The sequence below is a fragment of the Sinohyriopsis cumingii genome, unplaced genomic scaffold, assembly GCF_028554795.1.
Source record: "Sinohyriopsis cumingii isolate HCF-2022 unplaced genomic scaffold, ASM2855479v2 utg002241l, whole genome shotgun sequence".
NCBI lineage: Eukaryota > Metazoa > Mollusca > Bivalvia > Unionida > Unionidae > Sinohyriopsis > Sinohyriopsis cumingii.
This window is the reverse complement of record NW_028316168.1, coordinates 783,384-810,555: the sequence shown is the minus strand read 5'-3', so window position 1 is coordinate 810,555 and position 27,172 is coordinate 783,384. Positions and strand designations below refer to the sequence as shown.

General features: G+C 35.9%; 1 protein-coding gene across 1 annotated transcript in view; it reads right to left on the bottom strand.

The window, feature by feature from the left end:
- Positions 1-647: 647 nt before the first annotated feature.
- The window catches only part of LOC149770860 (toll-like receptor 2), a 140,173-nt gene continuing 113,648 nt past the window's right edge, over positions 648-27,172 (bottom strand). The window contains exon 2 of the mRNA XM_089949021.1: positions 648-17,369. Within this exon, the coding sequence (XP_089805147.1) occupies positions 15,050-17,369 (2,320 nt within the window). The 3' untranslated portion in view covers positions 648-15,049. The remainder of the gene's footprint in view (positions 17,370-27,172) is intronic.

Genomic DNA, 27,172 nt, shown 5'->3' with positions numbered 1-27,172 from the left:
CATGCACATCCTGTTGAAAAGCAAATAACTGATACGTCAACAAACACGTATCACTACATAATTCAGAGATATCCGTTGTTGCCAGTAGCACATGGCTTTATAGTGGTTTACATGCTAATGAACATGGCCTAGATCTGGCTCTGCTTGAGGCTACCAAGGAGATGAGAATGTTAATATGGGACAAGAAAACACATGAACAAATTGAAAAGTTTAACAAACATCTTTGCGACCAAATATCAATGGTTTCAAAAGATTTTAAAGTCAATTTGTTTGTATGCTTCCTTTGGTAGCGATCGTAATAAGCATAATTTATTTTCCCAGCAAAGCAGAAACTTTGAAGGCACAAGAAGTGTTCCAACCAAAAACAATTAGGAAAATGCAACAATCAATCAGATGCCATTGCTTTTTTACAGTTCATTGTTGACTTCCATTTATAAAAGGTGTTTTGTTTTTATTGAAGATTATACAGCTTGCTTTGATGAAGAGTGCTTCTGTTACTGAGGCCTCAATTAAATGCAAATTCTTGAGGACCAAACAAATGCCAGTTCGCTTTTGTGGTGGTGACATCAAATAATTGTATAACATTGATTAACAAACAAGTGTGTGGGTTTCCTTTGCTTAATATCTATTCAGAAAAAAAACAGTGCTTCAAAAGTAATAAGTTTTATTTGACTTTTCAGCTAATCTTTATTGGTGGGGTACAATTTTTATATAAAAATAATAAAAAAATGAACACAAAAAGGTCATTTGATCAATAGGACTGCTCCTATTCATGCCTTTTAGAGGTTAATATGTTGTAACAAATTCAAAAGCATGATTAACTCATTGTATCACAGCATACTGTACCCAGGCAATGTGTCTGCATAAGAAAGCGCTGTCAAGATGCTTCTGCAAATATGAACAAAGGATCAGTTTAGGTAACAACATATACAGTCTAGTCCATTGTAAATTAAAGTATGTGGATTCAATTAATGGTGTCTTTGAACATTTGCACCCTAAACCCAAGACTGCAGAAACAGGTTCAAATTGCCCAAAAAGTGTTGTTGTCAACAAATCGCCAGATGGTATCTTTTGACACCGTTAAATAAAGAAATATTCAATTTGTGACAGCGCCATCCCTTGATTTTGCATACAGTGGCCATCTTGAATTAGTACCGTGAGTCCTGTAATCTCGTGTATTGAAAGCAAGATTCACAAAATATGTAATGAAGGTAGGTTCAGATTATCTCATTAAATGAAAGTAAGATTCCAATAACATCATGTTGTGAAAGTAAGATTCACATAATCTCACGTGCAAAAGTAAGATTCAAATAATATCATGTATTGAAATTAAGATTCACATAATTTCATGTAATGAAAGTAAGATTCAAGTAATCTCATGCAAAGAAAGTAGGATTCATATAACTCATGTAATGAAAGTAAGATTCAAATAATCTCATGCAATGAAAGTAAGATTCAAATAATCTCAAGTAATGAAAATAATATGAAAAGATCCCATATTATGAAAGCGACTCAATTGTGCTCAATTAAACAAACATAATTAATCGAAACAATCATATGACTCGTGACTCAATCATTTTGTACAGCCTTATGACTCATAAACACTTGCAAAGGTGTCCTTTATTGAGCAACAAAGTTATCCTTAATTGTTTGGTTTTCCCACACATGTATTGGCCACACACACCCTTCATGGATCCATCTTCGCACCAATTTACAAATATGCAGTTCCGTCCTTGTATGGCCTTGATGGTCGCACCATCTTCCATCCCCATACAAACATACAGACGGCCAGACCCGACAGCCTGAAATACCCACACACGAATACACTCAAGCAGCTACAATATAACCAAACCGGTCATGCTAACAGGTACGGAAGTAAAATATATAGATATATGCTACTAAATTAAACTCTTACTATCAGTTTGTGACAATTCAACAGTTCACAATGTTTTAAAACCTCGTAATGGTAAAGACATCATTTCAAGCTACGACATTAAAATGGCATATGCTTCACATATAAAATACAAAAAAAAGGTGAAACTTACCTCTGTGGCTATGGAACAAAATTGCAGAACGTACATTCCTTGACTAGATCCAAAAGATCAGTGTGACAGTTATAAATAAAAAACTACCGGAGAATGAGTATTAATAAGGGTAATATACTCGTGAATACCGTGTTTTTAGTGTCTCTCGCCGCAAGCGATCTACGACGAGATACATGCTAGTGAAGTTGCTTAAGTAGAAAAACAATTATCCACCCTGGGCAACGTTGTACGCCTGAACGACGACAAATGTCACAGTGACATTTAGCAAACCAACAGTGGCTTAAAGTTCCTTGTGACCAATCGATCATGAGGATCCGTTTGATGAAATTTAGCTTAACTACATAGATAATCAAACTGCACTTTCGTATATATAGCCTTATACTGACAGGTATAGAAAAGTCGACAAAGGTCAGCAAAAGTCCCTATTTACTTACATTACACCAAATGTGTTAATTATCTTTAGACCATCTAGATCTTGTCATGAAATATGTTGCAGACGAATATTTTCATGCACGTGTTGTAACAAGGGAAGCAGTGATAGGCTGTTATTCTTTCTGACAATACTTTGTTGTTAGATGGCGCTGATGGTCGAATTGAGGACATTTATCCGCCTGTGGACAATTAATAGATAAATTGAAGTTTTTACATTTTAAAATAAAAATGTCTTGTAATGAAATGTGTGTGTGTTGGAATTTTACTGTAGCTTAAAATATTTAAGTCATATGGCTAATTTTTTCGTACACCGGACCCACAAGTCCTAACACTAACCTTATGCTGGGCGACAAGAGTGGCAGGTATCCACCACCCCGCCAAGGAAACAGAAAAGAAAAACACAGCACTGTACTATTTCCATCTTTTGCAGCTCTTCCAGGGTTATTAGCAGCATCGGCTTCAGCGGTTGCAACATGTTGCAGCTTTACGATATGTCATAAAAGCATCAGTAATGGCTAATGAAAATATATCCGGAGACGGACCAACTGGAGGCCGCGCACAATAAACCTAAATTACATTTTATTATCATGAACTATTTGTCGAATATCGTCAAGCAGATCATTGATTACGTAAAATGTCACGCGTTTTTAATCATTCTTTATTTACTCGCGCTAGTAATATAAATCAAATTTTTCGTGGAGTCTAGATTATTTGCATTGTCAACCTGGATTTCCTAACATGTCCTGGTATTGATAGAGCTGCATATGTCTTGATCCTTAATCGCTCATATGGACTTGTACTACCACTTGAAGTTGCTGATTATTTACTACTTTGTACTCAAGTATACTGACGAAACTTATACCTCCAATTCAACAACACAAACAGCAACATCTGCTACCAGTCCTTGTTCAACCACTGTCAGCACCAACACCACCACAATAAGATAATTAACAACAATAAATACTATTATGATTGCAATAGTAATCTACCATAAGACCAGCGTGGGTCAGTTATCGTGGTTTGTCTTTGGGCAAAACACGTTACTATAATTGACCTTGAACTAAATAACACACTTGTGTTTGTGCCGTAAAACACCACACCAAGCAAATACTACTCCTGTACTCTATATTCTGTTCATGTTGTTAATGCTGTTAATGTTGCTAACATTCTGAGTGGAAGCGGAGTAGATGCATTTTGGAACTGTACGAATGTGTAGTAATTTAGCCTATTCAGCAATATAGAATGTAGTCCGAATTTCCTCTGACCCTTGACACCCCATTTTTTATATTTGGACATTTATATTGGGGTTTTGGGTCAGAGTCCATTCCCTATCGAAAAGTTTATATTCGCCGTCACCAGCTGATGTCTGCATGGGGTAGTCGCTTTCTAACTGGTCCAGCAAACTTGAACAACCTTTCATCAAGATATACCTGCATACAATCGCTCGACATAGTCCGAATGTCAAGAGAGTTTTATATGCATCACTTTTCGTTGCAAAATGCCTGATCGTCCAGATGGCAGCGCCTGACTGCAAGTGTTAGTGGACATATGTACGCCCCCAGTGTGTTGCCAAAAGTTGTGGAATACTACCGAACCACACGTCTGTGCGCCTTTCCATGATGTATCTATCTACACCGCTGAAAGGCAGTGGCGATAAAATATACCGTCTTGAAAGACGTCCTGCAGGAGCACAGTATCCAAAAATGTTAATCAGCCTACATATCTCCCAGATTTAACTCCAATGGAATTGTCGGTTGAACTAATTATCACAGAATCGCTGGGGGTCAGTTTTGTAGAGTATGAACAACATGCCAAAAAGTAAGTAAAATATGGCATACAGTATCTGGATAATCACATTGAGAAAGCCTGCATAGGTGCATGGGGAGTACTTTATTCATAAATAACGAACTTTGATGTACAGGTATTTGAAACAATTTTAAGTACTCTTTGTACACGAGAGTATGACAGAACAGGGCCGCAAACGAGGGTGGAGAGGTCGGGGGTTTCAGGAATCAACAAGACTAAAAAAAGTACTCACACAAACGTACAGTCACGTGTCACTTGAAATTTGGCCATCCTTTTATTATTGCGCACGTTTATTGGGTATCAAGCTCACTTGGAGTAAATAGAGAGAAACCGGACAATTGAAAATGGTGGTATTTTATTAGATAAATACGGAAATGGTTAGAGACACATATCACATTATTTCATTTAAGTTTTGAGAAATTAAAAAACTGTTTGGCGAGATAGAACGAAAAATAAAGAACTTGTAATACGGGTACATGAGAAAATCAACTATTGTATTCTCTCGTGACATACATTTGCGACACCCTGCGGTCAGACCAAGGGATACTATGTTTACGGACTGACTAATTTATCTTCAAAGCCTCGTATTAATGAAAAAATTAATTGATATTGATAATAGTTAATTTTATGACAAAATTGACAATTTCGATGCTAAGCAGTATCTTTTTAATAAAAATGTGTGTCACTACTTTAAGTTTGATCACATTGTCATATACTATTATATCAATATGTAGCAGAACCTAGTAATAACGTAGATATAAGAACAGAAAGACAAAATAATGGTTTGGTTTGGGTCTTTCACGGCATATCAACCCCTTATTTAGTGCGGTAGTAATTGGAGTAAAGTGCCTTGACCAATGACAGACCATAGTCGCTGACCCAGGCTAATCAGATTATTCTAACCCGCATCCTTTCGGTCGCAAACCCAGCAGGTTAATCTCCGCTGATCTAAGGCGAAAAGAGTGCAGTATGTGCAGGTGTAGAAAGAATACAACCAGAGATATGTGTAGTTTTAAGAGAAAATCGTCAATTGTTGATGAACAGTTCCTTTAGTCGCTTTAAAATGACACTGAGTGTTGTGCCCGATGCTGCGTCGCAAATTGCATCCATGCATACGACCTACAAAGGAGCCAAAACGCGTTCCTTCCATTAAACATATGGCCCACAAACATAATACAAGGCGTTCCTTTCAATAAAAATATGGCCTACAAAGAGAATAAAAGAAGTTCGTTTCAATGATATATGGCCTACAAACAGGATATAAGGCGTTCCTTTCAATAAACATATGGCCTACGAACAGGATAAAATGCGTTCCATTCAATAACCATATGGCCTACAAATATGATGTAAGGCGTTCCTTTCATTAAACATATGGCCTACAAACATGATACAAGGCGTTCCTTTCAATAAACATATGGCCTACGAACAGGATAAAATGCGTTCCATTCAATAACCATATGGCCTACAAATACGATGTAAGGCGTTCCTTTCAATAAACATATGGTATACAAACATGATACATGGCATCCATTCAATAAACATATGGCCTACAAACATGAAAAAAGGCGCTCCTTTCAAAAAACATATGGCCTACAAATAGGATAAAAGGTGTTCTTTTCAATAAACATATGGCCTACAAGCATGACAAAAGGCGTTCCTTTCAATGAACATGTGGCCGGCAAACATGATAAAAGGCGTTCCTTTTAATAAACATATGGCCTACAAACATGATACAAGGCGTTCCTTTCAATAAACATATGGCCTACAAATATGATACATGGCGTTCCTTTCAATAAACATACGGCCTACAAACATGATGAAAGGCGTTAATTTCAAGAAACATATTGCTTACAAATATGATATAATGCGTTCCTTTCAATAAACATATGGCCTACAAACAGGATAAAAGGCGTTAATTTCAATAAACATATGGTCTACATATATGATATAATGCATTCCTTTCAAAAAACATATGGCCTGCAAATATGATACAACGCGTACCTTTCAATAAACATATGGCCTACTAACAGAATACAAGACGGTCCTTTTAATAAACATATGGCCTACAAACACGATAAAATGCGTTCCTTTCAATAAACATATGGCCTACAAGCATGATACAAGGCGTTCCTTTCAATAAACATATGGCCTACAAATAGGAAAAATGCGTTCTTTTTAATAAACATATGGCTTACAAACAGGATAAAAGGCATTCCTTTCATTAAATATTTGGCCTACAAATATGATAAAAAGCTTTCTTTTCAATAAACATATGGCCTACAAAGAGGATTAAAGGTGTTGCTTTAAATAAACATATGGCCTACAAACAGGATAAAATGCGTTCCTTTCAATAAACATATGGCCTACAAATATGATGAAACGCCCTGTGTTAGCCAAAGCCACTGGACTTTGATTGGCTTCTACATAGAAAGTATGATCTTCGAACTTGCAATGGAGAGAATAGGCAATGCTTATGGTCTTTACTTCCACCCTTTAAGTTGGAGTCAAGGTTGTTCTGCTCAAAGTTTCAGTAATTTCCTTTCCCAGTTTGGGTAAGAGTTGTAAATGGCGCACTTACATACGGGCATGTTTTATGCTGGATTATGTAATCGTAAGCATTGGCCACCAATTAGAGCACCCTGCTATTTCGATTCAGTCTCACACATACATAGTGATCAAATGAAAATGATCCATCAATTGCAACATTCGCCCTTGCTTAATTTGATTTTGAACGTCTTTACATTCACCCTTGTTAGGATCCGCAGCTTCTGTCAACTATTTGTCGTTCGACTTGTCACACGTGTACAGGTCTTCTTACCGAAGATAAAGCCATATGTATTTCATACTTTTTTTGTACGTCGAAAGATGTTATATGTGACTTCGCCGAACCGATGGTTAAAACAGAGACAATCGTTTGTACGAAATGTTGAGCGCTAAATAAAAGCCTGCATGATTCATCATCGAAACGTAGTTTCATTGTGGAATGTTATGCGAAGGCTTATTGGTTACGTAATAACTAGGTTCACTAATTTCTATGTGCTATTGAACTTGTTGCGTGAGGATTTCAACGCAAAAGTCATTTGCGTAATTTAAATTTATTTTGTACCTGTGCTTCGCTTTTTTATAGTAATTATAGTTGCTTGGTTGACTAAAAACAATTTGATCTAATTGTTTCATGGAAAATGCCCCAACTGCAAACGATGATTCTGTCTTTATGTTGTGCTCTTTTTCTAGTAGTTTTCTTGGTTTAATCCGCTTTGTTTCAGCGTTATATGGCACATATCCATTAAGATGTTATTTCGTCCCTTGTTTCAGAACTACAATTGGGATTGTATGCAATTGCAATTAATGCAATGTCGTTGAAATTGTGTCCATGGGAAGAGAAGAGTTCTTCAACTGTAATTTTGCACAGCTTCTTTGACAGCCAATCACATATGTGAAGAGTGATCCTTTAGTGCAACTTTATTTTTTCCGACATACCAAAGGCAACTTATCTTACATGTGAAGACATAAATTACATTAGCTGTTGTGCACGCCCTGTTTGGACCATGTATCGTCACTTGTGTGCTCATCGCTGCGATATAGAATGTGTTGATCTATATCACATGTTTACATATTTTGCACCTTGTATCGCCACCTGGACCAGACGTGTTTGAGCGTCTTTAGTTAGTGATTGACCTTAGCTTCGTGCTGACTAGGGTGTCCTTGAGGTTTAATTTGTCTCCGGTATAATGAAATTTGTTTTCACATAATAAATGGTTTTGATTTGAGTATAAAGATGACAGATTATAATATATATTGGTAGTATACTAAAAAGCAGTTTTTGCCAAAAATAATTTGGCACTTTATTTGCCTCAACACAAATGCATTGTGGTAAGATGCAAATACTCCCGCACAAATACAAATCCGTAGTTATGTAATAAAAACAGTTAGGTAAGAGTTACAAGTTGATTTGTATGTTATCAAGTAATTGTAACGTTTAGATCCTGCTAATAAGCTGAACAACCGGAACAAGACATTCAGTTCAGCGCAATAGTCTGTTTCCGTCATAACCTGTGTTGAATCCAGGACACTGTTACATTTGTTACTGATGTACTTAATAAGTGCATCGCATGATAGCTTCTGATCAAATTTAGAAACGAAATGTGCTCTCGTGAAACCGATGGAATAATTTTCGCTCATTAGGAATACTATTAAATCACCGATAGTGCATACAGTATTTAACCTTTTTGTTTTTTGCAGTTGACATTCAACGGTATGCATACCCTTTTATTACAGCAGGTCAAACATTCATCAACATCAGTCACTTCCTGGATCCTATTGAGTAGAATTCTTCTTTTCCAAACTATGATATATGAAGAGTTGTGGTCCATAATAACAGTTCATAGTATTATATAATCACTACCTCTGTATATTAGCAGCCTGATCTATCAAATGTCTCTTACGAGAGATGTCATTCAATACAGACATTGCTGCACAAGTAATTGAGATTTTAAACAGGGTTGATTACATCATGCTCCCTTTTGTTACACGTGATGATAGTCATTACAAAGGGTGCTTCTTCACTTCATTGTCAAGTTTATATCTTTCAAAACTATTGCAGCTCTTTAAATCCAGGTTGAATATGTCTTTCAGTTTGTCGTATCTCCATAGTGTGACAAACGTTTTCTCATGGTTGCACTAGACGGTTATTTTGTTATTATTTATTCTAATATTGTACGTATTGGTGTGTAAACCAAGATTAAACGTTAGATAGTAGCATTTTGGAATTGAGATGCAAGATATCAGTGTAGTATTTATCATTCAATCTTTGGTTTTGCAAAAAAACTTGTCAAAGATACATGAAAATACTGTAACGGCTTAGTTTAATCCTTTGCATGCCCACTATGAAGCAAGAACAAGTATACAAGTTGCTCATCATTATCCATCCAGTGTTCCATGTTTGACCATTTAGTTGTATGGGAAAGACAGGAAGAAACATTTGAATCATCGCTTTACTCGCGACTAACATTTACATACATAAACGTACACACAGAGTCACACACAGACACACACAGGCAGCCACACACACACACACACACACACACACACACATATATATATATATATATTTTCCACGATCATATATATATTTAAATATAAAAAAAATTCCAAGATCATATATTTCTTCACAGATCATGATCAATCTTTTTGGTCACCGAGGAGGCATGGTATTTTCACATTTTTCTGAATTTGCATGTAATCCTAATTTGGACATACGTAATAGTGGACCAACCCTGATCAGTTACCTTATCCGTACAAATGTCCAGTCAGAACTGATTGACTTGCCTTTCCAGTTACTTTATCTTTGAATCAATTAATTTGCATTACTAGTTAGAGGCTTACGACATAAATGTGCTTTAAGTCTTCTGTCTTCGATTCTAGTCAGGATCTCTCAGACTGTTGCATTGATATAACATTTATAATACTCTTACAACATTTTGTTTAATACTTCAGTTGGACTATACTGTTATTATTATAGATGAAGTAAACGATGTGCGGAACATGTTGTAATGACTCTGTACGTACTACAAGAGCTACTACGAGTAAGTGCTGACAAGATCATTAGGATATTTGATTTCACTGACACGAACCGAACCGTTTCTCTTTTGTATTTGGAAGCAGATCGATGGGAATAGTTCCTCAGTATTGTATGCTGGGTTAATTTGTAAACAAAATTGGACTCCTTGACAGAGGAATCCTCTTGATAAATAAAACTGAGAAAACCAGCAAGCATTTACCCTTCGTGCTAACTTTGCATACATATGCCCCAAACCTTCAACTGCTCATAAGCTAGCATATATACCTTAGTGAATCCACCCACTGTCTAAAGGGTATATTTCAATAAGCTCCTCTCCTTGAATATTATGGATCTGACCGTCTCAAGAATAATGTTTCGGTATGCCAGGTAAATATCACAGATTCAAGCAGATCCTCTTGCTCAAGCTGCAAACACGTAACAGGTAATTGTTATCATTATTTGTGCAAAGGTAATCCATACATATTCAATTCGTTGTGGTATTTGACGTGGTCAGCTTATCACACCCAACTATATCTGATAGTTGCAATTACAAAGTCCAGTGCATGGTCATTGAGCTTTTTAGTACCATCAAATTTTGCATTCTAGCTATGACGTTTACGCGCAGGCGATCAAATCACTGCAAGCTTTAGGCGCTTGGGGTCAAATATTCCATATAGACATCAAGTTTGGGTATAGCTTAAGTATGATACGTCAAGGGTATCCTAAGGAGGCGGATAAATGATATGTATATAATCTGATATAAACCAATAAGGTTATGTCTATCACAAACAGGCAAGATAGCGTAATTTCCCATTTCACATATTTAATTGTGTAGTAGCAATTTATTTGCTGTTATTTCTCCATTCAAATCTCTGTGTGATCCATTAACTGTTACCCAATTGCTAGACCGGGAAAGACGGGATAGAGAACACCAAGGAAGATGTATACCATGAGCTGAATAAATATTAAAGGAAATGAACACTACAGTTATCCATTCTCTTGTTGAAGCATATAATTTTGATATGGCGAAGCTTTATATCCTCACGCATCATCGGCCTTATTTGGTACACTAAGACAGCAAATTGATCATATGGCCAATTATCATGATAATAACAAATGTGCCCTTTAGGAGAAGTATTTACATCATGGTCGATGATGGCAAATAACAAAGAGTGAACTATCTCTTTGTGATGCATTCTTCCAGTGGGTGACATCTACCTTTGGAGATGACAGTGGCATCTAGATACAAAATCATCCCATCAGCCAACAGTCACTTCACTGTTATCCCTACGAATAAATTGTATATTGTATATAAAATACGCAGGTAATATATGCATTCATGTATATATCCTTCTTTGTCGAACATAATAAAAAGCAACTTTTAGGGATAGGAAGGAAAGTATTTTTTATTTTATGTCAGCATCCCTATATAAATCATTACAGTTATCTGGCATTTAGCTTGAGTTACGACTTTCATCTGCACAAATGCGAATCCATTATACCTCTTTATTATTTGATTATGTTTGAGTACACATATCCCGAACCTAATGATGTTATGGCTCAATGTCTTTCAACACTCTTATCAATATTGCTGTCCCTGTAGTAATATGTTAACTATATAAATGAACGGCATTTGGCAAAATTAATTAGCGTTAGCTTCATATCACTGAGCAACATATCGTTTTAAAATCCATTTGTGGGTCTGAAAGCAAACCACAGCAATCGCAGAATAGTTTTAATTCAGATTCTACCTCGTAACATTACTTTAAACCTAGCACATCGTGTCATTTTAAAAAGCTGCAAGAGCTTTACCATATTAGATAATACATCAAAAGCAAATCATATACAATATCAAGGCTACCAAAACAAACACTAGGAAAATACAAACAAAACGATGCTGACAGTAGTTAGGAAAATATAAATGATTCATTCTTTAAGTCTGTTCTTGTTGTCGAAATAAATATGTTTAAGAAAATTCATCATTATGATCACAATTGTTGATGTGTCTAATAGTAGTAAGGTCCAAGTAGATGGGACATCATACGCAAAAGTACGTTGTTCGTGTGACATCGTTTTAGCAGTGGAAAAAATGATACTGTAAGTGTCGAAGATAACAGTGTATGTATATATAGGATGTACACATGAATGCCATCAGTAAAGTAAATTGGACTGAAGAAAAACAAATAAATGTCATAATGAACATAATTTGTGTTTGATTGTTGGTCGAATAGGTCGATGTGATAATCAGTTAACCGTACACAGTTTGGGTAGGTCTGTTTAGTACTCTATACACGATCTAATCAGTCGTCTTTTGAACTTGTTGATTTTTCCTGTAAAATATACTGAAACGAATTAGATACCAATGAGTAATAATAACCCAGTGTTGAAGCTTTAAGGAACACACAATAGCTTTAGTGCCAACTGACAGAAAATTGCAAATAGAGTCGATGAGTCTCAGTTTCAGACTTGCGCCCTTGCATATATTCAATACACGCGGGTACAATAAGAGCATACTGTAAAGAGTGACATATAGGTTTCGATGAAAAAGTAATGTTGATATTACTGATGCTTACTGCTTGAAGTAAAGGATGTCATTGCGTACTGATCAGGAATGTTGGAGCTGTATAGTCATTGATATGCAGCTTGTTAGATGCAATCCATGACTTCACGTCAGAAATGCACCTCTCCACGCATTATATTGTAGCATGAATTCAGATGGATAGCTATATATATATATATATATATATATATATATATATATATATATATATATATATATATATATATATATGTGTGTGTGTGTGTGTGTGTGTGTCATCAACGCACAATTGGGGAGACACCGCATCTCAAGCAATGATACTTGAGAGAGGTTGAGTGCATATAATGAAGAGACCGGGGCAAACAAACAAAGCCTTGTGGAACAATACATCAAAAATCAAATGGGCTGGAATGTTTCGGATTTACGGATACAATTAGAAAGCCTAGACTAATGTGCAAGGCATGAATACTTACCAACCTATATCAAATACATGTGGTGTAAAAGTAATACGTACATAAAACTATGCTTGTTTTCAATTTCAGAGCATTGATGCTGAAATCGTTTACAAATGAATATTAATGAAAATGTCCCTGCAAGTGACTCGTGCTCTGCCGTACAATACTAATTTCTAATTATTTACAGACAAATCAAAACTTTTGATTGCGGGAAATATATTAACAAAAACGGTTTCCAGGTTTGTTCCTGATCAAAGAAGACCTCGTAAACCCTTCTGGTTCATACGTCATGTTGATATCACTTACCGTTGTGGAAGGGTAACGAAAAAAATTTGATGTTGGCTGCAATGCTAGCTATATCGTATATCATACAGGTGCCATTTTAATTTAGGTCCAATTAGTAGTTTATTGGTACACTCAGACATCATAGTTTTGATAGATCCAATCACCTTGAGGAAGAATCAATAATTCAAAATTGTCATTACAGCTGCAATTTGGAACTGAGATCGTCAAAACTTTCATGGCCTCTATAGCTTCCGTATAAACATAAGATGGACGCAATTTAAATCTAGTAACAAATATAATTTAGAAGACATACTGAAGTAAATAGTCTATTGTTGTTGTTGTTGTTGTTGTATGGTTTAACGTCATTTTTCAGCACACGAGAGGCCATACATGGCGGCCAGTATTAATGGTGGAGGAAGACACCGGGAAAACCCCGGAAAGAACCACCGATCCACGAGAAGCTACTGGCAAGCTTTCTCACATACCAACATTGGCTGAATCCGAGACTCGAACCCACGCAGACAGAGGTGAGATGGCAGTGATCCGTAACGGAGGGCGCTTTAGACCACTCGGCCACTCGGGGCCCCAAATAGTCTATGCTCCTTTTCAGGATTAATGACAACGTAGTTTTAAGAGATTGCCGTTATTGTTTCCATCAGTTGCATCTGATTGGAAACATTTTTATGTTAGACTCTCTAATCAAATTAACCTGTCTTTGCCATACAAGCTTGTTTCATTTTGATTTTAAATTCAGGAGGTGTATCGATACAAATCATGTTTCAAATACCTGATGCGACTGTGACATCACAGGTGAGATCGAGCATTTGTTTTCAATTAGAACCGAGAAGACATCGCAAGAAGTCTTCTAGCAAACAATCATCGCTGATACAATCATTCATTCAGGAAGAGTAGCGATTACAATGTTTTCAGGATGCCGACTGTAGTGGTCATATTCAATGTCCGAACTACACCATTTTCATTATTTACAATCTGCACCATGATTTATTTTGGGTGCAATTAGATCTTTGTTTCATTCTTCTAAGTAATTTAGTATTAACGGCCATAAAATAGTGATTCAAAACAAAGGACATTTGACAGAAAAGGAGCCATCCCATAAGCGTTCCAGTTTAAGGCGAATGGAGCTAAAATAGAAAGCAAAGTTTTTTTATTCCCGAAACCCTAGAAAAACTTTCCTGAAAAAACATGCACAATAACGATTTCTATAAAATTGAATTATGAAGTATAATTTGTTTTCTGTGGAACTTAGGAAATTGGTCATGTAGAGTGTGCGATTTTGATATGTTAGCGTAGCTTTTTCAGCCGTCTCGCTACGTTGTACGAATTGTGGCTTTTTATAATGTCTACCTGTGGGGAATCATTCCGCAGACATGTAGCATGATGTCTCACCCAGTCACATTATCCTGACACCAGGCCGACCAGTCCTAACACCAACCTCTTAATGCTGAGGGCAAAGCAAGGCACCTGTTTGTACCATTTTTGTAAGGTTTTGGTATGACTCGGCCGGGGATCGAACCCACCAAGCCGCATCCGAGGCGGACGATCTAATCACTAGGCCACGTGAGCAGTGGGGATCATTTAGACTGTAACACAATTTCTATTTTAGTCGCGTATCTGAGTAAATAAAAGAGTGTTCATAATGTAAATTCTATGTATCGATAAGTATCCCTACCTTAAAGTCACATATTTCTTGTATGTATAACTGTCTAAAATATGATGTTCCCCGCCCACCATTCGTCCCACACCCAATCCTCTTTATATACTAATATGTGTCACTTCCAGTTTGGTAAAGATCTGGAAAAGATTCAAAAGTATTGGTTGAAACAATAGGTCACAAAAACAGATAGGCCAAAAAGACCCGATTAGCAATGACAAGAAAACAATCGATAAGCGTGCCATTAAACGAAAATTATATACCCTCTTCGAATTTGTCCAAATTTTTGGCTGATGCTTCTAACATGCCTTCAAAAAGTTTACACCAGTCTGGTTTGATAATAAATTTATGGTTTTCCAGTCTCCATGTTGCTCGGGTGCAAACTTTTAAAACACTCCTTACCGCTGATGGAATCTTTAGCTGGTACACCTCTTCGTTAACAAGCAATATTTTGAATTTATTTTTCTGCTTGGCCAACATTACTTCGTATTTACACCACTCACTTTTGATGAAATGTTTTGTTACAACCATGACAAACACATCACATCTAGTCAGGCACCGATCTATCTCTTCGGTAATCCAGCGTCCAGGGGTAAAATGGCTATCTCCTGTACATATCAAATTCTCATTATTGCCAAACGTTTCTCTCACAAATTTCTCCATTTCTGGAATTATGTAAGTATTTACAAGCTCACAGTCTTTACCTGCAAAGGATACAAACACGAAATATCGCTGCTGATCCTCGTATTCATTCATATTGTATCTCTCCATCAAAGCACCAGCACGTATTCCCTTTCTTTTAAAAATTCGCTGTCGTCTTACAATAACGTACGCAAATATTATCATTAAAAATATACTAGATGGTATTGCTATTATTGCACCAAGAAATTCCTCAAGTTTGCAATGGTACTTCATGTCGTTCAGAAGCTCGTACGTCATGTAATTCAAATTATTTTCGAATTTGCATGTGTATAAGTGTTTGCGGAAAACTGAAATGTTTGTGTATAACATCCATTCATTAAACCAAATCCTATTGCAGGTGCATTCCATTATATTACCGGTTAGGTCTATGACTAATTGATCAGTTATGAATTCTCCTAATAATATAGTTTTACTCATCTGTGACTCAGTTTTATTTTTATTTTCAGTAAATCTGTTCGCATCAGCTGTATCTATCTTCAGCTGACCTTGTTGATCAACAATGAACACTAATCCGTTAATCGTGTCTCTAGAAACGTATTGTATCATATTGTCTCTTAAGTCCAATATCTTCAGATTAAGCAATTTATCGACAGAAAAATGGAACACCGACAACAAATTTCCCTTGAGGCGCAAAATTGCGAGCTTTGGAGTATGAGTGAACATGGACCAAGGTATACATTCAAGGCTGTTATGAGATAGATCTACGACTTTCAGTTCTGTATTACCTTCAAACAGATCTCCGAGATTCACCATTGTCGACAGCTTATTTCTTGCAAGATAAATCTCTTGCAAACTTGGAATCTTTTGCATGAGTTTGGGCGAAAGAAATTCCAAAGAATTTCCTTCAAAATCGAGCAATTTCAGATTTGAAAGTGTTTTATCTATTGTAACATTAATTCGTCGAATATTCGAATAACGAATATAAATTTCCTCTATACTTGTGTTACAATTAATCCGAAAACGATAATCGTGTATGTATATAGGATCAGTGGTCCTCATGTTATTTGCTATTATTCGTTTCATTGATAATACAAATAGCATACATCTCAATGTATGTTCAAACGTTCCCAAACCAGGCAGTTTCCAAAGAAAGGAAGTTTGGGAAATATCGATCTCCTCTAGATTAGGAAGCATGTTTATGTTTGGAGAATACGCCATCCATAAACTATAGGTATCTGATAAGTTTATGTACCGGATAGATCCAGAAGTAAGCCCATCATCAACAAATGATACCTTACTGTTGCTAACGTTGAGAGTAATGAGAGGTTTATTTTCAATAGCCATTGCAAAGTCCTTGTTCAAAATAAATGGCTCACTTAATGCAAACTGTAAGTTACAGAGATCCAAATATTTTAGTTTCGGAAGTGATTCATTCAACGCTGCAACAACGCTTTTGAGTGACAACCATGGATTGTAACTTAGGTCAAGAACCTCTACGTTTGGTGTCAGAAGAAAAGCGTCAGGATGTAATATGTTTGCTAGTGTGTCATCCTTTAGGCGTAAAATCTTCAGTCTTGATAGGCCAGATAGCCGAGTTTGGTTCAACTGAAGATAGCTGACACGTTGTAGAGTGACCTCCTCGACCTGCCCCCAGGTCATATCTGCAAATGATATAACCGATTCATCAAACATATGAGCTTCCTCTGCGACCCTAAAGAAGAATGCCCGTGTATTGTTCGGTAGGATGGTTGGGAAAGGAGAATAATCTGACCTCGAACCTCGAGAAATGGTCTCGCATGAAACGCTGATCTTCCCGCCAATTCGCTCTACACTGCAATCACATCCAGAAGGACATCCTTGAGCGTCTATCTTGTAGGTGGGAAAACTTCCGATAATCAGTACAATGCTGCACAAGGTGCGGAATATGTTTGATCTGAAAATTATAAATAACGTTTACAAATTATCTAATATTTTAAAAGCATCTTATCTCGCATAATAAATTTACCTCCATGATGTATTTAACTATAACTTATAAAATACACCAAATTCCACAAGACATTAAAGTGGGATATATTGTTGCACTATTATGACCACAGAACATTAGTGTGATTTGCCAAAACTGTCAAAGACCACATCGCTCAAGGAGAGCCATGGTTAGGGAATTCTGCATCAACAACATTATAGAGACACAGCAAAATCCATGTTTTCAAGGCTTCTGGGTTAAACAACAAAAAAATAATATGCTAAATCATAACAATATAATGATTAAATACAAATTATAATATCAATGGAAGATGCGCAAGGTTCATTTCCGGCTGATATAATTTATAAAACAGGACATTTGAATGTGGGTTTCTTGCTCGTAATTGTTTTTTTCTTCTTCTTGAAATCAATTTAAAAAGGACAACCGCCGCCCCCCCCCTAAAAAAGAAATGCAATGGTATGTTGTTGTTGATGGGAGCTGCTTGAAATTGCTCCAGAGTCTGGAGGTTTCGTGGCTCCAGGTAAATAGCATACATGCAGCATCTAAAACTATAAGCTGATCTTACTGCATATGCAAGTTTGTAAACTAGGGTAATGCAAACAAGGAGAAAAAGAAACAAAGACCATTTGTAATACAAACATTGCTAATTACGTTTTCATGAGATCCAAAATTAAAAGTCTTCCTCTGTTATATTGTTTTACGTTTAGAAATTCATATTCATTGTGGAATGCACTAACGCTGGCGCTCTATTACAGACAGTGGCATTATGATCAAAAACACATACCAAAAGCATTCAAGGCATAAATACACAAGCGTGAAACCTTAATCGAAAACAGAGACCAAACACACCTAAATCGAAAACAGAAACCAATCAATGTATACTGTAGGAATATTATTGAAGCGCGGGAAGGCAAATAACCCTCATGTGCCTGGTATTGAACATGTGTTTTAATGTCAACAAATGTAAATGTTGAAGAAAACGCCTAACCCCTACTTATGTCAATTAAATTAAATACGAGTTATTAGTAGTAATACAAAACGCAATATCAATTACACAAATGAATCGAAATTATTAAACAAGAACAATTTAATTGTACATTATCTCGGTCACGATTTTGCCTTTTCTGCAGATGTGTGCACACATTATGTACATTCTTATACATTTGGTCATGAAGCTTAGTAGCTGGTGCATCTTGACTAGAACGAAAGTTGTCCGACATTTCGTTCATTTCGATTTTCAGATTTGTATCGTACCTGGTTTATTGCATGTATCGCCAATCTACGTGATCGATCGCATCGTTACTTGGACATCATCCTTACATCACATGAAGATCAGTGCGAACAACACTGTCATACTGTACTTAACCAGGTTAAGGTTTGCGTTTCACTGATGGCGAACAAGCTTTTTTGCACGCTATATATATATACCGTTATAGCAAGAATTACGCAACTTATCGAAGGTGATATATTATGATGTGCACTTTATTCTTATAAAATGTAAGCCCATGTAACCTATACTAAGCGCTTCATGGCGATGGATTCAATTTTGTTCTTTTTCAAATTATGGCCAAACTGCTACTTTTAATATGAGTTGAAGAGTCGAATTTTGATAAGCACTGCTCCTTTATTTGTGGAGCAGTCCGTCATAACCAATATCTTTTATTCTACTTTAAAGCGTTGTGTAATTGATTTGTATTCTTTTTCTCTAATCATGATATGCTTCTACAACTGATTATTATATACTTTTATATACATTTATATATATATATATATATATATATATATATATATATATATATATATATATATATATATATATATATATATATAGTACCACACTCGTCCAACTGAGGAAGTGCATTGCCACCTGTTGCTAAAATCTAGATCTTGAAATATGTAAGACAAAAAAGTGAAACCAACAATTTAAGTTAACCAAACACTTTATTTCTGTACAAACTAAAGCGGCAGTTCAAAAGAAAATTTAATTATTGCCAAATATATCCCATCTAACCATACATAACCAATAAGAAATGCAAAAATATTACATATGTTATGAATGAAATTCAATAGTTTTGACTGCCCTGATATAAAACGATGTTGGAGTTCAATGTGTCTTTGAATGAATTAAAAATAATACAAAGTAATGTGAACAAATCTAAATGTCAGTGCGTTTTAGTAGTTCCAATACAAATTAAATTCATAATCTCTATCGAATTATACCTGACAAACGTATATAGTATATGAATTAGTTATTTGTTTATCAAATCTCTCTTTATAAATATTTTCAAATGACCTAAAGGTGAATCATCCTAATTATCGAACTATTATGTTCCGAACAAGAATCGGACTAGAACGATATGTAAATATTTCGTTTATAATTTACAATCACTGACATCAGTAAGCATACAAATATTATGTTCGCTGTATTTATAGTATAATATACAATTATATACAAATGTTAAGCAAAAATATTAAATATACATAAATCTACATTTAAAGTTTGTCCTCTTGCATGCTTCTTGTATTTTGGTTCATTACAACTTTTCGGGATGCTGAATGTATACTAATTTATTTGGACAAAAAAAATCCTAGGCTGTGTAGTATTTTCAAAACGACCTCATCCTATTTGCGTTGCGGGGCCCCTGCCAGGCAAGGGCCAAGGAGTAACTTATCCACTTGCAGCGTCGTTTGCTGGGTTTGCTTTAGACCACATCACAGTGCCATTACTTCTGATAATACTACTAATATTATTGCAATAATAATAATAATAATAATAATAATAAAATAATACAAAAATCCAATAATAATAATAATGTAAACATCACCGTAAACACCAACTGCAACAACATCAACAGCAACTTGTTTTAAAACAGTTTTTATGATCATCAGGGATATAAGTGGCCTGATATGATAGGGAATATGGTATTTGATTGCATAAACGTACGCCTAATCACAATCGTTTGTTGAAGTCACCAAACGCCACAGTTTCAGCAAACAAGAAGAATTTGATGAAATGAAATATTCTACAAAAAATAAAATGAAGCCTTGAAACTTTCTTGACACAATTTATTAAAAGGCGCATATTCTTTATGTGGCCTTTGCTTGTTCCTTTCGTGGAACAACATTCTTTCTCGTTAGAGGATTATCTGATGTTGGCTAAGAATAAAACAACTACCGTATTATTGGCAGTGCATTGCTTCCCATCATTTATACCAGGAATATACTATAATCGATACATGAATGACGATAAGAAGACACACATGTTACAACCTAACCTTATTAAAATATGTACACAAGTGATAACTTTATTATAATTATTATTCGAATGATAGTATGACCATTTTAGAAGCGTTTAAATTGATCGCAGATGGAACCAGTCTGATTATGCCCCTCGTCTCTTGCGTGCGTCGTTCTTCTATAGTTCGTAGTACCTTAGTTGCATTAGACAAAGAGTGTACGTTTTATGTTTCTACTCGGAAACTTTCTCTTTTATGTGTTACTGTAAAACGTAGTGTAATGTCATGTTAGAAATTGTCAAGCACACAATATCGATTGCAGAGTAATGGGTATGGTTCATGGCGCGTGAAAAACTGATAAAGTTACAAAAGACTAGGGCATTAACACGGTATTGAATGAGATTTTAAAACACCTCACTGAACAACGCTCTTGATGATCCTTTAGCTAAGAATATATAGATAATATAATGCATATATATTTTTATAGATATTTGTATAACTCACAGGGTGGAAAAAAATCTATTTTTCACTTTATTTGTTTCTGTCTACATCTGCCTTTAAATCCAGATAAGGCATCTGACATAGATATAACAATAGAAAACTAAACATATGTCATGATAATGATTTAAAATGGAACTTAATATCAATTTAACAAATTTCATGAAACTATTTGCCGATCAAGTAAACTTATGAAATAATGGCACGCAGATTTAAATGAATATTTTCATTGTGACCTGTACCAGTTTATAGCTAGCAAAAGACACACCATCCAGTCATTTCTGGATCTAAATGTAGCAGCAGAATTTGACATTAGACTGGTTTGGCGTCTGGCTGACTCAGAAAGGTAAAGGTTTGGAAAGTTTGTCTCAAAGCTTAGCAACACACTACCATACAACCAGTCACATGATCTGTTAGATATTCATTTCCTGCCTGTTGTGGGCATAATAATACCCATAATTCAAATAAAGGCTATGCAATATCATTCATTTAAAAAAAGAAACGCTAGGAAAAAAATAAAAATAAATCTCCTTAACCTAAAAATGTCACCAATGTCATAATCTCCGTGAAACGAATAAATATTACAAAAATGGCATAAACACGGAAAAATTCGTATCTTAAAACACTGTCCCAACAACCTGTGCGTGAATCCTTATGCAGTAATAAGAGCTGTGACAAAACTGTTTAATGCAGTTTGTGTTTTTAGAATTTCCCATCAGACTTGTAACAATGATACCGATTTGCAAGAACAATTATAATAAAGGAATCCTGATAGTAACAACCCGCTATTTCAAATTTTATATGACAACAAAGTATATTTATTGCCACCAAATATTAGCTTCTGCGAAAAAATATTCCATTTCCAAAGAATCAAGATCAAGGATCTCTCCACCCCCCCCTCCAATAAAACACCCGCCCACCATAGTTGCACTCCAACTGATTTTTATTCAAAAGACATCATATGGACATGCAACAAGCGCTTGACGTAAACAGCCTTAATGTTCTGCTGACAAATAGATACGGAAACGAAAAGTGTCTCAATATAATTTTGGTTTAATATATACTAAGGAATAAAGCGACGAGAAGTTATTGCCTCATTTATCTACCTGCTCCTGATCGAAGACTATATAACAATATTGTCTACTATTAAATTATTATCAAAAGATAAGTGATTTAGCCCGATCATTCTCTACATAAACAAATGTTATCATAGAGATTTGTTACCTTGCAGACTGCTCAACGTTCAATATAGTAAAGGGATGTGCATAAGTTACTGTAAATAGGAGATGCATACAACTAAACATATTTTATTGCTATCGTATCATCGAAATCAATTCAGATAATAATTACGTGCTTAATGCCCTTGGTGATCAGATTTGTAAATATCAATAGCTGTTGAATTTCAATTAAAAAATAAAACCCCAAATTTGGTCGTATTTCGCTTACACACAAACTATAAAGGGATTTTGATACATTTACAAAGTTATTGTATGAACCCAATAATACCCTTTAGACGTAAATGTCTAAGACTCAATTTAAATCGATCAAGAAGGACCATTTTATCCCATTATTTGACAACTGATACAATAGGCTCTCGTTGCTTCATAATTAGTGAAATAGTCTATATCTGGAAAGTAGCTAAACAGAGAGCAGAAATTGTATTTGTAAACTTAGATTACGTATGGAAAGAAGATAATGATATTCATAGTTAAATGGCTTAGTGCTAAATATGAAACCGTGATAAGACAACTCTAATGTGGGCACATCATAACAATATAACACAGGACAATGCAGAAAGAAAGCAAAGATATAAAATTCATGCATATGAAGTTGATTTAAGCTATATTTTAGAACATAAAACATATAATGTTAAACATGTATTCAACTATTAGACAAGATATGCGAGTGGTAAATGAAACATTAAGTAAGGTAACGGGCGATCCAAATCACATTTATGTCGATGCAATAAATAGACCATTTAATGATGACACATCAGAAATTTACACATATGCTCAATTTGTTATGCAGATTTACTAGAATATATTTATACAACGAAGAATGACATTACATCATTGAAGCCATAAGTCACAAACAATTAGTACAAACTTATCTAAAATCATATGCTATGTGAAAAATGTGACATCAAAATGACTATGACTTTTCAAGAGAGAGATAGCGAGAGAGAGAGAGAGAGAGAGAGAGAGAGAGATCTAATATTTGAAATGAAAATACTGATAGCAATGACAAAGCACCTGCAGAATGCAAACATTCAGAAGGAAAGTCGGTAGCTGTTGCAAACTGTTTCAGATGGAAAAGAAGACAAACTTAGGAAAGGTTGTTGTTGTTGTTGTAGGGTTTAACGCCATTTTCAGCACACGATAGGCTATACATGGCGGCCAGTATTAATGGTGGAGGAAGAACCCGGGACAACCCCGGAAAGAACCACCGACCCACGAGAAGCTACTGGCAAGCTTTCTCACATACCTACGTTGGCTGAATCCGAGGCTCGAACCCACGCAGACGACAGGAAAGGTAAAAACAATATCTATACTATGAGATATGCGAAAACAAATTAATATGACACGAGATTCGAACCCACGCAGACGACAGGAAAGGTAAAAACAATATCTATGCTATGAGATATGCGAAAACAAATTAAAATGACACGAGATTAATAAGGCATCTGTACTGCTACATCTTGACAGAGATTGTGATGTCTGAAAACCAAAAGTAGATAAAGCCTTTTCGCAAAGTTCGAAGAGCACGAACATGGTAAGAAATGTTTCAAAATATTGTTTACTGCTGTTAATGGCATATTCTTTTTTATATGAAGCTACACAATTCATACAGCCATAACTGCAGGAGATCGATTATAACAATACATAAAATATCATTAATTCAGTAATCTGATTTTTAGTTATGTTGCTTTTACTGCTATCATAAATTGAATGTTTCAGCATGTATGATAATATATCTGTCAAAGCCGATATCTTGTATTCAGGTTTAGTGAAATTTTCCCGTCCGTTATAAACGTCAAAATGATCGCGAACCTAGAATGGGTGTCAGAATAAAAAAGGAATTGGTTGCTTGTCCTTTTTAAGGAATTTTAAACCTTGTACACACAATATCAAGTTTAATAAGAAGTACAAGAAGTTGTAAAAGTGAATCATATTGTACTAATAAACATACAAGTAACGATACTACATGGTTAATTCCCAAACATATGCATTAACAATACCCTATTTCCCACCACTGATTTTGTGATCTTTAAAATCTGATGTAGCAGCAATACAATATTGCTCTCCACCAAACCCATGTAGTAACAATACCCTATTTCTAGGCACTGATTTGTTTTCTTTAAATTCTGATGTAGTGACAATACTACATAGCTCTCCACCAAACACATGCCGTAACAATACCCTATTTCTAGGCACTGATTTGTTTTCTTCAAAATCTAATGTAGTACCAATACTACATAGCCTTCCACCAAACACATGCCGTAACAATACCCTATTTCTAGGCACTGATTTGTTTTCTTCAAATTCTGATGTAGTGACAATACTACATGGCTCTCCACCAAACACATGTAGTAACAATACCCTATTTCTAGGCACTGATTTTGTGATCTGAAAGCCTGATGTAGTAACAATACTACATGGCTCTCCACCAAACACATGTAGTAACAATACCCTATTTCTAGGCACTGATTTGTTTTCTTCAAATTCTGATGTAGTGACAATACTACATGGCTCTCCACCAAACACATGTAGTAACAATACCCTATTTCTAGGCACAGATTTTGTGATCTGAAAGCCTGATGTAGTAACAATACTACATAGCTCTCCACCAAACACATGCCGTAACAATACCCTATTTCTAGGCACTGATTTGTTTTCTTCAAATTCTGATGTAGTGACAATACTACATGGTTAATTCCCAAACATATGCATTAACAATACCCTATTTCCCACCACTGATTCTGTGATCTTTAAAATCTGATGTAGCAGCAATACAATATTGCTCTCCACCAAACCCATGTAGTAACAATACCCTATTTCTAGGCACTGATTTTGTGGTCTCTAAAACCTGATGTAGCAACAATACTACATAGCTCTCCACCAAACCCATGTAGTAACAATACCCTATTTCTAGGCACTGATTTGTTTTCTTCATAATCTGATGTAGTGACAATACTACATAGCTCTCCACCAAACCCATGTAGTAACAGTACCCTATTTCTAGGCATTGATTTGTTTTCTTCAAAATCTGATGTAGTGACAATACTACATAGCCTTTCACCAAACCCATGTAGTAACAGTACCCTATTTCTAGGCACAGATTTTGTGATCTGAAAGCCTGATGTAGTAACAATACAGCAGCAGAGGGGGCGAATCGGACATTTTGTCCAATCGTTATTTTGCTTAATTATTACTTTCTGCACTCAACGATCTAGTGTCGTCAGCGCCTGGTAAAAAAAAAAACGACGACGTCGTTGGGGGATCGTCCAATCGTCATTTGGTTTAATTAACACCTTCTGCGCGCCGATCCCCAGCGTCGTCAGCGTCCGGTAAGCACATCGACGACCGCGTCGATGTCATCGCCCCCTCTGCTGCTTACAATGAAAATTATTTACAACTAACCGAATATTTGGTCAAGTCCGATACGATATCGTGTCCGAGGATCATGTAAATTTATCGTTACGAATCCATGTGGGGTCGACTGAGCATGACTAAAAAAGTTTCGAAAAACATTAAAGTCCATGTCACCGCCGCACCATGTCTGCCAAATATTTCGTAGCGTGTGTGTATCAACGCCGTTGAACACAGCAAGAATATTACAGTTGTCTCTAATTACTTTTGGAATCTGAGTGTATCGTTGAGTGACATATATCACGTCAGTGTTTTTATGCCTGCCTCTGGAAAATATCCTAGCTGGGTTTTTTTGATTGTCTAACATAACATCATCGTACACGACTAGATTGTTAACGTCGCCATCAATATCATCAATACCTGGTGCATCATTGATATCTGTAATAAACTCAATAACATTTTTTTTAGCGATCGCTGATGCATTCTCGTTGAAATCTTTCAACACCTCGTAGCATCGTTGATCATCTACGCTAGGGGCGATTAAATACAACTTATCCCACTTCATCCATCTCATTATTAAATTGAGTAACAATTGCGTCTTGCCGGATCCAGATGGTCCGATGATAATCATCCGGATCGAGTTTGGTAACGCTGCAACATGCTTAACTGGTTCTCTTGTTTTAGTCGCCGAAAAATCAATTATATTCATATCTCTATACATAAATTATGGATCTATATTGTGTGAAGTGTAGAGTACGTACTGGCACAAATGATATGACAACCGCTACAACAAGAAATAACAGATCGGCCCTTACTGGCAAGTGTGTACAATGCGGTACAAAGAAATTTAGATTTATTTCTATTAGACCCGGAGATGTTTTAAAAAAAAGCGAGGAGGTGACATCGCAGCCAAATTGGCAAAACTCCCCGGAACACCGTGGGCAAAATATCCAGGAGAAAAACACCTCCCAGGATATAACTACTGTGGCCCCGGAACACGAATAGATATTAGACTCGATGATCAAAATCAGCCCAAACCCGGTGAGTATCCAATAAACGCTATCGGTAAGGCGTGTCATGCTCATGATGTTGCTTACAAAAGTAGCGATCTGCAGCAGCGTCATATCGCGGATGTAAAATTAATTCACGCATTAAATGCTATTCCTGATAAATCCGTCAAAGAAAAATTGGCCTCATGGTTGGTAAAATCGGCTATGAAAGGTAAATTAATGATTGGAAGCGGAGCTTCTGGCGCTGGTAATTGAAAACGATAGCGTTTATAATAACAACATGGAATCCATCTATTATTCTCCGAGAGGATACTGGAAGGGGAAGGCCGCAATTGGTAAGCTTGCAAGCGCTGCAAAGGTAACAAAGACCACTGCGGCTAATTGGTTATCCAAACAGGCTATATGGCAAATCTATCTAC